General features: G+C 37.4%; 1 protein-coding gene across 2 annotated transcripts; it reads right to left on the bottom strand.

Annotated features, from left to right (window-relative positions):
• Window positions 1-444: 444 nt before the first annotated feature.
• On the bottom strand, window positions 445-9,945 carry LOC139123684 (pre-mRNA-splicing factor CWC22 homolog). Of its 2 annotated transcripts, none has more exons than XM_070689849.1 (6): window positions 8,218-9,945; window positions 3,421-6,302; window positions 2,952-3,082; window positions 2,567-2,847; window positions 2,120-2,190; window positions 445-1,662 (listed from the first exon to the last, which is right to left on the bottom strand). In XM_070689849.1, the coding sequence occupies exon 2, from the start codon at window positions 6,299-6,301 to the stop codon at window positions 4,427-4,429; it is 1,875 nt and encodes a 624-aa protein (XP_070545950.1). In that variant the 5' UTR covers window position 6,302; window positions 8,218-9,945; the 3' UTR covers window positions 445-1,662; window positions 2,120-2,190; window positions 2,567-2,847; window positions 2,952-3,082; window positions 3,421-4,426. The 2 variants fall into 2 exon arrangements, with proteins under 2 accessions (XP_070545950.1, XP_070545951.1); XM_070689850.1 differs by having other exon boundaries at window positions 2,567-2,779.
• Between the last annotated feature and the right edge of the window lie 1,764 nt (window positions 9,946-11,709).

The raw sequence follows: 11,709 nt of genomic DNA, 5'->3' as shown, positions 1-11,709 counted from the left end.
AAACTACAATAAAACAAGTATTATTGTTCACTAAATATACAAATAAAAGAGTGGGTAAAGTAATACATGTAAGCTGTATTTTCTTAGAGTTTCTTTAAAATACCTCATTGCTAGTTCATGTTTGAATGATTTTCGGATAATTTCTGTGGAATCATTCAAAGAAAAAGAGTGCCAGTTAACTAATGTCAATATTCTAGTTGACCAATATTACACATGGATTTCAAAGTTCTTGTAGACCATAAACAATAACTTTTAGCATGTTTGATGTAAAGTATTGTAGAGATTGGTACAAAACAGGCCATACTGTATCTCAGTGTGTATTAAAGTAATAATATTGTCATAGCTGTGTGTACATGTCAGGTTACCATATTGCAATATATCTGTACAAATACAATACTGCAACAAAAAGTGTAACAAAGAAGCAGTAAAATGAAGCACATGTAATTTCAATGAACAACACTTTATTTTGACCTCTGTATATCCTTCTACAATAAACTGAAGAAAGGGAGATAACTGTCTAGTTCATAACTGAGTTGTCTAGCATAAATCACAATATACAAAAAACGTTATGTATGTAACATGGTGTCCATTCACACTGCAGAACATCAATAATAGTACTCATTTTGTGGAAAACATCTCTCAGAACACTTACTGGAACATTTAAGAGCAAACTGCAAAAGTTTCATATTTTTTTTGAAAAATTTCAAATAGTAAAATTCGGTGACATATCAAGACACCGTGACGTACGTAACACTGACACGGAACATGATGTCAGCAAATCATTTTCATAGAACTATGAACTCTACAACAAGCTGCATCTAATGCATGGCATTGGAATGTTTCAAGAGGAACATTAAGTCACTGTTCAAAAACTAGAGATATTTGAGAAATAACAACTTTTAGACATTTGTTACGTACACACATAGGACACCAAAGTCCTTTAAAACTCGTAATTTTGTCTACAACTGGGGTCAAACACATACTTTTTTAAACAAATGTTCAAATTATATTTTATCTACATTAAATTCATCAAAATTACAGGATTACATGCCCTGTTTGTGTGTTTCTGTGGTGGCTCTCAGCTCAAGATTGGGTTCATCTGTACCCTGGACAGACCAAATTATCATACAAAAAACAAGCACAACAATTTTGCTGTGAAGTGGATTTAAACGTCCCCTGCAAGCAGAATCAAACAAACACAACTTTACAATATATACAAATAAATTAAACAAAGACCCCCTGCAAACGGCAGGAACAAACATGTTAATACTCTCAAGAAATACTCACTTCAAATATGGAGACAATCACAACAAGAAGTTTCATATCACATTGTCAAATGAATGTTCCATCAATATCATCAAACACCATCAATTTACCCTACTTCAGTTGTTTTTTTAGTTTCTTATATTGACATTGGAGTTCATTCAAAGTTTGTCTTTGAATCTGAAATTTTAATCCCTGACCAATGAGGGGGATCGGTCCCCCAAAAATTCTGTCCCTGCTGATATTATCAGTGTCCTCTCGCTTTGGCCAAACGAACTCCCTTGCTCCCATCTTGTGAAGAAATGTGAATACAAAGAGCCCATCTTGAATGGCTGTCGGCTTTCCAATATAGTAAGTTTTGCTGTAGTATACAGCATAAAACTGGAACAGCTGTATGACCTGAAAATGAAATGAAGTATTAAATGTTAAAACTGCCAAAATAAGAGTGATCATCTTGCCATTTGTATATGAATTTTGCTCATCAAAAGGTCTCTCAAGCAGAGTATTTTACTTGCAAGCTTTACCAAGAAAATAGTTACTGGATAGATACATCACAGCCAATTTTGATCAGTACGCAATATTCAACCTCAGCAAAGTGACATGCATCCCAAGTAATTATCTGAGAATTTCAAAGATTCTACCGAAAGCATCTTACTTGGTCTGTCTGTGTAACACTCCAAGCTTAATTCATTTTGCAAGATATTAACCAGATTTGATTTAACAAGGTTTACTTCAATGGTCTCCAGGTTGGTTTATGTAACGTAGGAGCAAATACTGGTAGAAGGATCTGCCTTCAAAGCACAAAACAACAGGCGCCATGGCAGCCAACCTTTGCAAAACATCATTTGACACAAACCTGTTCCAGTTTCTCCATAGGGAGAGTGGGTTCACCACTGTTGACATTATGTTCATTCTGGTTAGTGGTGCCTACAAGGGAGTTTAGGAAGCATGTGGTAATTGAAAAATTGAGAAGTCAACTGTAGCAATTAACTCCATGGAAATCATGAACCTTCTATCTCCCACAAATCTGTACATTTATGGTTTGAATTACACTGTTACAAACAAAATAAAGGTGCTACTTAGTCATGAAAATTTCTCACAAATGCAAATATTTTTGCTATAAGCAGGTAAGTTACTAATTTGGCAGACACTGTGAAAATATGTTTTCATTAGACTTTAATATTCAGTTTTCAAACAGCAATTTTGGATCTGGTCAAGAACTACTTGTTCAGTGCATTTTTTGGTTCTAGCTCAAGTAGGTATAAATACAAAACAGCTGATTTTGTTTTTAAATAAAGGATACAAGTCTGTTCAGGTGATGAGACCAGAACTCTCCCAGTGGTCACATCATCTCCTGACTTGGAATTACCACACTCTACACTGGTATCATCCTGAGAATTTATCTCTGGTGTGGATGCTTCACTTGGTTCTACTGGTACTGGTGTGGATGCTTCACTTGGTTCCACTGGTACTGGTGTGGATGCTTCACTTGGTTCCACTGGTACTGGTGTGGATGCTTCACTTGGTTCCACTGGTACTGGTGGGATGCTTCACTTGGTTCCACTGGTACTGGTATAGAAGTAGCTAATACTTAGGTTAAGAGAAAATAGTTACCACAAATGATAATTGAAAAGTTCACAGTTGAAATTATCACAAACTTTACCATTGAGGTAACTTTCAAAGGATACGTCTGTCACCTTGAAACGAGGCCAAAGCTGTACCGGTGGTCACATTACACACATCACTCGTTGTACCATTCTCAGATTCAGTATTGGCCTCTGTTGGGCAGGCTGGGCTGGGTGGCAGCTGTGTGGAATAGCTGATATTCAGGTTAAGGACATAAAATGGTTGCAATAAAAATAAATCAATAGCCAATAATAAAACATTCTGCAAAGTTTTTAAGGGGACTTCTATATTTATCAAGTGTAGTTGATTTTGATCAAGGCAGTATTTTCTGGATTTTCTGGAATTCCAAGATGAATGGCAATTACAAAGGCAGATTTTGTATCATGGGACATTGTACCGGTAAACATTTTCACAGGAAAACGGGTACATCATAGAAAACATGCAGGTAAGTTTGTATTCTGAATATGACAAGATCACACAATAATCATATACCAATACTTGATAAATAAAATATCAGTATTAAAAGGATACAGCCACTATCTTTTGTTACGCCCGAACCCTCACCAGTAGGCCCACAATCACTGGACCCAGACCTTCTGTTCAGGTTTCTGCGAATGGTTGCAAGTTCTTGGCGCATCACCCTGCAGGGTTTCAAACTCGACACAGTCCAGGGACCAGCATATTCTTGGAAAAGACATTCATTTTCCGCTGACTCACTGACACATTGTTGACAAAAGCAACTTCTCTCCCTGGTGGCAACAACATATGGCTGTATTCCCTTGAAACAATGCAGACTTCTTGTTCCTGGAATGGCTTTGACATCAGTGCGTTCCTTTCTTGACCTATCAATGACATCCGCTCCGACAAAGAAGAATTTACGCCTTTTATGATCATGGCTATTTTCTTCCTTGGGGAGAGACAAGTGATCTTTACCATATTCATATAGGTCTTCTGCATTTGCTATAATTACTTGTCTGGACTTGACAGCAGTCACAGCTCGCTTCTTTAAAACACCTATCTCTCCGTCACACGGGCCTTTTCCATGACGGCTTCCAAAGAAATGCTTCTCAACAGTACAACAAAATCAGTGCTACCATGTGAAGCATCACAAAAGGGTACTTTACTCTTGTACTGAGTAGGTGAACCATCTGAGAAGTGGACCTGGTGTTCAATTTCAATCCCTTTTGAGCGTAGATATTCAACAGCTAAGACCAGAAAGTGCTGCACAGCATGGTAGTCATGTTTTGTGTCACTGCTAACAAACATGCATGATTCACGCACTGTTTTGTCACATTCGGATTCTTGGCAGCGATAGTACGCAACGATTGGATGGATGGTGGCTTGCTGATATGACCAATGAGCACTTTGGGCTTCATCCTGAAAGTGACAATTATAGTTCTCCCCAAAGTCTGAGCATAGGACTAACCACTTCTCAGGAACAACTGTGCAGATGTTTGCAAACTCCTTTGCTTGCCATTTAGCGTTGAACAGGTGTTTCGTGAACGGTTCCATTTCTGCCAGAAGCTCATTAACAATTTCACTGATGGTTCCATTTTTCACACGCAAAAACCATGTGGCGGCTTTCCTGCTGGTCCTCCGTATTACTTGATGGTTTAGTATACCTCTCAGCTGTCCACTTCTTCCACTTTATCTGCTTTTCAGAGTGGTCTTCGAGCAGAGGCTTGAAATGCTCAAGGAGCAGATGAGTACCACATACTTCACATTCACGATGTACGCATGAGATCTTGGCAAAGGTATCGTCATTTGGGCAGGTTGTCATTGCTGAGGCACTGTACTTGTTTGGAACAGTTATCTGGAAACCTAACTGGGCACAACGAACTGACAGTGCATCAAGTTTAAACTGCACATTCACACAGTACTCACACTGACACTGCAGGAACTTGGCATGACTTTGTGTCTTTATATGAGATGGCTTCAATTTTGAAAATTTGGCCAAAGACAACTTCAAGTTTGGGTACTCCTTGATAAAGTCCTGATATGCATTCTGGATGCTGCATTCCATTACCCGTTGTGGTACACCATTTGAGACACTGCGTGGGTTAGGCATTTCCCTGGAAATATCTCCTCTCTCATAGAAAGAAACTACCTTTGTGATGACATTTGCTGCCAAAGCATCAGAGCGCTTCTTCCGGTATTCAACACTATGTTGAGAGTCAGTTTTATTCAAGAAGCGCCAACTTAAACCAAGATGTTTTCTGGCTTCCCTCTTTTTCATCTTGTTCTTCACTTTGATTGCCTCGAAAAGAACTCTTCTGGCTTTCAGGTAATTAGCTGATCTTCTTTCTCTGATGTTATTTAACAATAACTTGGTTGAAGACTTTTCTAGAAAGTCTAACCTTTTCTTCTTCTCTGGAGACAAAATCAACATCTTTGAAAGTGCTGCACGCTTTCTGGGAGAGCTTTTTTTAATTATTGAAGAAATTACAGTGGCAAATTTGCATGGTGATTTAGGCAGTGCTCTTCGAGAGCGAGAGATGGCCATTCTTCTTGCAGCTGGCGTCCGGAAATCAGAAGCTGGTCTTGAGGATTCAGGGTTATCGGAGGCTTTCTCAGGACTGACTGTATGTGTGGAGACTGGCACAAGACTATCACTGTGTGTAGAGGATTGCACAGGACTACCATGGTGTATAGAGGGCTGTACAGGACTATTACTGTGTGCTGAGGATATTTCAGGGCTATCACTGTGTGCATCCTCAGGACTATCACTGTGTATAATACTGCTAGACGATTGTTCAGGACTATCACTGTGTGCAGGGGATATTTCAGGACTACCATGGTGTATCGAGAGCTGTACAGGACTTTCACTGTGAGAAGGCGGCCATGCAGAACCATTGGTGTGTATAGAAGGCCATACATGAGTATCAGCATGTGTAGAAGATATTCCAGGACTATCAGTGTGTGTAGAGGCTGGTTTACTAATACTATTCGGCGTATTTTTAGTGCGTTGTTTCTGCAACATTCTCTTTTCTGCATTTCTTGCTCTTCGTTTTTCATTGTGTCTTCGTTTGGCTTGCTGGCTCATTGCTTCACGCTGCTTTCGTTTTTGAATCCTCCACTTCTCTCTTTGTTTATTCACTTCACCTCTAGTTTTAGCTTTCTTCTGTGATGAGGACACTGATATCGCTGAATCCTTTTGCCGATCTCTGAAACGCTGCATGCGAATCCGGCACTTTTCCCTATCACGGGCAATCTTCTCTTCACTGCGTAGCAGTCTGTACTCCTTCAGACGAGCTGATTCAAATGCCCTGTGTGCTTTGTAGAGCTCAGGATTAGATTTTAACCTTGCTCTGTATTCTCGTTGCCTTTCAGCTGGTGTCTTTGCTACTCTTTTTGGTTTAATTTCAAGTGTTGGGGCTGAGCAGGGTCGCCGCCGCAAGCTCCAAAATTCCATTCTGAAAACAAATAATTATCAGTCTATTTCAGTATTATTGTTAGAAAAGTGTAACTGACGCTGCAGTTACATAAAAAAATCTACTATCCTATGAGTATGTGAATGAGTGAATCTATGTCAATCTATGTCTATCTATCAATGTAATTTTATCCTTCAGGTTGGTGTTGTCTCTGTGCATACATGATCTAAACAATTATTTCTGAATTATTCTGAAATTACCAGCATAAGGAAACATTGTTATTTCAATAACCAACTCAAAACACAACTTGAAAAAGACGAAGACTTATTACAGAGTACAACGCTGTGTACTAAATCATTATCTTGATGAAGCCATTTTTTTTTAAATGCTAAGTCCAAATTACAAGTGTTCATTATTATGGATTTATTTTTCAAAATGAAAATAAAAAACAATAAATAAATGAGTGATATGAAAGGATATTCAAAACATGAAAACCCAGCAGTGTACGTAAATATGATTTGGTGAATTTGTCATTTTCTACTACACTCTCCTTTCCTCCATCAAGATGGGGATGGTAGCATGGTCACGTGTTTACAAATTGTAGAGTCCAACTTCAAAGTCACGACCTTCTACAGAACTACTAATATTTACAAGACGAACTCCCCATCTCAATCAGATTGGTACTTATCCGACTAAACAATTATTTCAGCACAAAAGCTCCAGAGTCAATCACCAAAATGGATCTCCTTATCGCCGAGTTTCCGAGAAACTTTATCGCCACGTACGTCATAGTGGACGCCATTTTGTTTTACACTTGCATGTGTCCAAATTACGAACGGGTACGTAACTACGTATTTTTTTCTAAAACGAACACCAAAACAATAAACAGTCAGTCGAATGAGAGGGCAAGATTCGAGCTTTAAAATACTGCAACGTAATCAAATTCAATAAAATCTATAGGTCGTTTTCAAGAAATTCGCAACGTTCGTCATGACAGACTAGATCGAGGTCACGTTTGTTTACAAAGTTCAGAGTCCACATTACGAGCGTGCACAGCTGTCGATATTACCAAATCGAACTCCCACACAATACAAAATGCCCAGTTTCTGACAGAGTTCACATCAAAAATAGTAAAAACATACCCCTGTATTAGTTAGTTTTGTAGGTACGAGAGCCATTTTCAAGAAATCTAAACGTTCGTCATGGTTGAAGCCATTTTTTTTGACAAATGTTGATGTCCAAATTACGAACGTACGGAATTGCATAAAATTCGAACCTGCATAGAAGCCCAAATCTCAAAATAAGTTATGACAAAGACGAGATTAAAAAGTAAAAAGTGCTTCACGACAAATCAATTTATGCGCGTATTACTGACATTTTAATATAAAATCACGACGTACGTCACAACGGAAGCAAAGTTTTTTTTACGAATGTTGGAGTCCCAATTACGAGCGTACATGAAACATTTGTATTTTTGGAAGCAATTGCCAAACTAAAACAAATGATGGGTCTGATCAAAGTCCTACGATTCAAACCTGAAAAAAATGCAGAGTGAGTAAATTTGGTTGGCAAGTGGCATCATTTTCTTGAAATTCGCAACGCTCGTCATGACAGACACTACTGCCGGGTCGCCTTTGTTTACAATTTCTGGAGTCCAAATTACGAGCGTACTGACATACCGAAATTTTCAAAAAATAAGGGAAGGCAGAAGAAAATAAGATATGATGAAAGAGCAAACATTCGAGCAAGAAAATCCTCCCCATTATTGATCAAGCTTACGGGACTACTGACTGTGTCCTAGAAATTTGCATCGTTCGTTACGGAGACTACATGTCTGTGAACCTGTGATTTACTGCCCGGCCATACCACCTTGTAAATCATTCAAAAAATGCGGGCCACTGACTCAAAAACATGAAAGAAATAATTTCACTTACTGTACTTGAACATTTCATCTTACCTTTGAGTGTGGTACGATGTTGGAAAACATCCAACAAACGCATATTTCCTCCACTCGAATGGGCAGCAAATTTCAGTGTGACGTACGCTACACGCGAATGAACTTCAGGACACCGTAGACAGCGCGAATATTTCCCGCCAATCAAGTACAGTGTAGTAATGCCGTGACGTCAGAATGTTGCGTCTTTGGTTGGTGTTTCTAAAATTAGATCAAGCTTGCCGAAGCGTACTTACTGAATAGGGTTGGAGTCAAGAGTTACGTTCGTCACAAAACGGACACCATGGCTTTCATTGAAATTCAAACCGTTCAAACTCATTCATTTCGGCAAGTGGTAAAATACTATAAACTGATGTAAATATCCCAAGTGCATATCATCAGATTTTTGAATCCTGATTTGAAAAATTATTTCTAGTAGTTGCAATAAAATGCTGTTGTTATGTTCGTAACAAAAAGGACACCATGAGTGACGAACATAACATGATTTTCAGGCGTAAAAAAATCGCCTTTGGCAAGTTATGCTGAAATCTACGAAGATGATACTCTAATCTAGGTATATTCATGCATTCTAACTCAAATTATTAAATCAAATACCCGTTCATGTATATCCAGGAGCAGTACATGTTTCACTGGTAATTTTCATGTTACGTTTTCAACCTCTATTTTGGGTGGACATATCAAATAATTAGAGCTCTGACAAAAATATAAAAACAAATATTCAACTGAATTTATTACAACTATCTCTACACAAAGTGGATAAGCTATAGAGGCGGAAAAATTACAAGACAACATCTATTCTTCTCACACCAGCAAGTTTTATTTTCACACCATGCATGCACTCCAGTATTGTATTTGTACAGATATACAAATAAAAGAGTAGGCAAAGTAGTAAGCCATATTTTCTCAGAATTTCTTATAAAAACTCATTGCTTGTCAGTTCACAGTTCTGCTCTACTCTACTCTGTTCACTATGTAAACTTTCTATTGGACTTCTTCACAATATTTCTTTGGAAGTTGATGCAAATAGTTTTATGAATAATTGTGTGCATGGTTCAATGCATCTTCGATTACCGTGCGCTGCAGCTCAGGCACCACAAATACAAATTACTACAAATAATAATAGAGTTGGCCAAAGGAAACAAAATTAGCATTAGTCTTAGAGTCGATATCTAGTTACATAGTGAACAATATTTCTTTGAAAGTTTATGTAAATGGTTTTATGAATAATTGTGTGCATGGTTCAATGCATCTTCCATTACCATGCGTTGCAGCTCAGGCACCACAAATTACAAATTGCTACAAAATAATAATAGAGTTGGCCAAAGGAAACAAAATTAGCATTAGTCTTAGAGTTACATAGTGAACAATTATATAGAACATGTACACACAGAGATAGAAATGTAAGTGTACCTAATTTTATGATTCATTGAGCCCCTTTTGCATTAATGATACAAAGTACTGACAATTCTAACACATTTGTTCTACATGTTACTGCAATCTCATGTGACCTGTAGCAATGGTTGTCTTCTTTAGCCAAATTTATGCTGTTCAATCAGTAATTCATGGTGCTTCAGCTTTACCATAAAGCTTGTAAATTTAAACACTGCCTTTAAGCAGACATGCAAATACTTAGTTGTGTATCTTCTAACTAGAAGAGCTAGTAATACAACATTACAAAAGATGCAACAGCAACACTGAAAATGATGCGTTACATAACAGGTTGATCAGTAATGAATGAAATATCGTTTTGAGGGTATCACTAGTAGAATGCACATAGTCTTTTGAAAAATAAACTGATTTATTTTTCACATTTGATCGCTGTGATACTTTGTGCATTTCAATTTGGTAATTTTCTACCATTTGTAAAATAAAAATATGAGTTTCACTTGTGAGATTTGGTAAAATGGCAAACTATTGTGAAAGTAATGTTTACACCTTATGAAAGTATGTTAATGCACATAAAGGTGCATTAAAATTGACTAGCTTTGATGATATGGGATATTTTGTGCAACTTGTGATTATGAATTTATATTAAATCTGACGTCATATTGTGAGATACCTCCTGTGTCATAGAAGTTTTAAAGAGAAGTAAGCAACTTCATAAAGGAGACTAGCAGTAAATAACAGTCTACAGAGAATACCTGATAGTGCTAGGTGGCATCAATTTGCTTCTGTAATGTCTGCAGACTTAAAATTATATACACAAATGCAATCTTGTGCACTTACATTATGTTTTAAATCATGAAATAGAAATGGTTTGAAGTACAATTACTTGAATATTTTGATGGACCTTGAATATTCTGTCAGAGTTTAGTTTTGTCTCTATTTTCATGATGTAAACTGTAAAGTAAGATACAGGGGAGGTATAAATTTTGTGAATCCATAGTGACATTTTAGTTTTATGACACACGACTTGTTTATAATGATATCAATGCACGTTTGGAATAGAAACCTAAACAACATTCTTTTTCAACATTATATTCTTGCCTCACTACATGATGAATCTGAGTCATGCCTAATGTCACTTGGCTAGTTATTCAGAAGTTGTAAATTAATACAAGTTAAGGTCCTTGTGGTCACTAAACACTAGGTGCAACCAAATAGTGTTAGATAATGGCAGCTTTTTGTTTTCATTTTCAGGGTTAAACATGTTGTCACTATGCTAATACATTGCATGTTCCGGTACATATGTGATGAAAGTTTAACTGTCACAACAAACAGCACAGTTTGTAAACTTGTGCTTGACACAAAGCACAATCTTACATAATACCTGTTGCCAATACCTGAACTAAAAGCTAATGACTGTGACAGGTAGTGTTTTAGTACACTGGAAAGTGTTCAAACATCAGGGCCAAGACCAGCTCTGCATTTTATGATCTGAGGTAGCACATGTTCCTCCAGCATGTTAAGCTTTGGTGTTATGCTGACATGTGGGAAATGTACTCTGAGATATATGAACAGCCCCTTGATACTAATGCTTGTTAATAGAAAAGAAAATGTATAATTGAAATGACCAATTAAAATGTGACAGAGTAAACATCTTGTACCCTCCTCAATTGCACCTCTACAGCAAATATCTCAGACCCAACAAGACCATGGTAATAGCTGACCAATTATTCTGATATTCATAAGTGAACTACTTTCAGCAAAACTTGATATTGCTATTCTTCATTAGGGTTAAAATATACTACACAGTCCTCATTTTCAGCTAGATTAAAACTTGATGTTAGGTCTATTATTATCCTCTCCCAAACCCCTGCACGATGATGATTTGTTAGTTGCTAGATAGATTCACTCACTAAGTGATTCAATCTTATTGTCAGTCAGTGGCCTGCAACGTTGTAAATGTTGTGGCACTTGGAGAAAAACAAGAACAGTGGCTGGTACTTGTCATAAAGATACTGGGAATCCTCCAAGAAGGAAGGGTAACAACAGTCATTGGAGCAGAACAGATTTTGTAAATATTTTCTGGCTGCAATGAAGAAGAGACAGTTG

The sequence above is a fragment of the Ptychodera flava genome (assembly GCF_041260155.1).
Source record: "Ptychodera flava strain L36383 chromosome 23 unlocalized genomic scaffold, AS_Pfla_20210202 Scaffold_23__1_contigs__length_28996876_pilon, whole genome shotgun sequence".
Classification (NCBI taxonomy): Eukaryota; Metazoa; Hemichordata; class Enteropneusta; family Ptychoderidae; genus Ptychodera; species Ptychodera flava.
This window is presented reverse-complemented; position numbering and strand designations above follow the sequence as displayed.

Bases quoted from the DNA above. Each gene is read 5' to 3' on its own strand.
- LOC139123684 (XM_070689849.1), bottom strand. From the start codon at position 6,301: ATGGAATTTTGGAGCTTGCGGCGGCGACCCTGCTCAGCCCCAACACTT.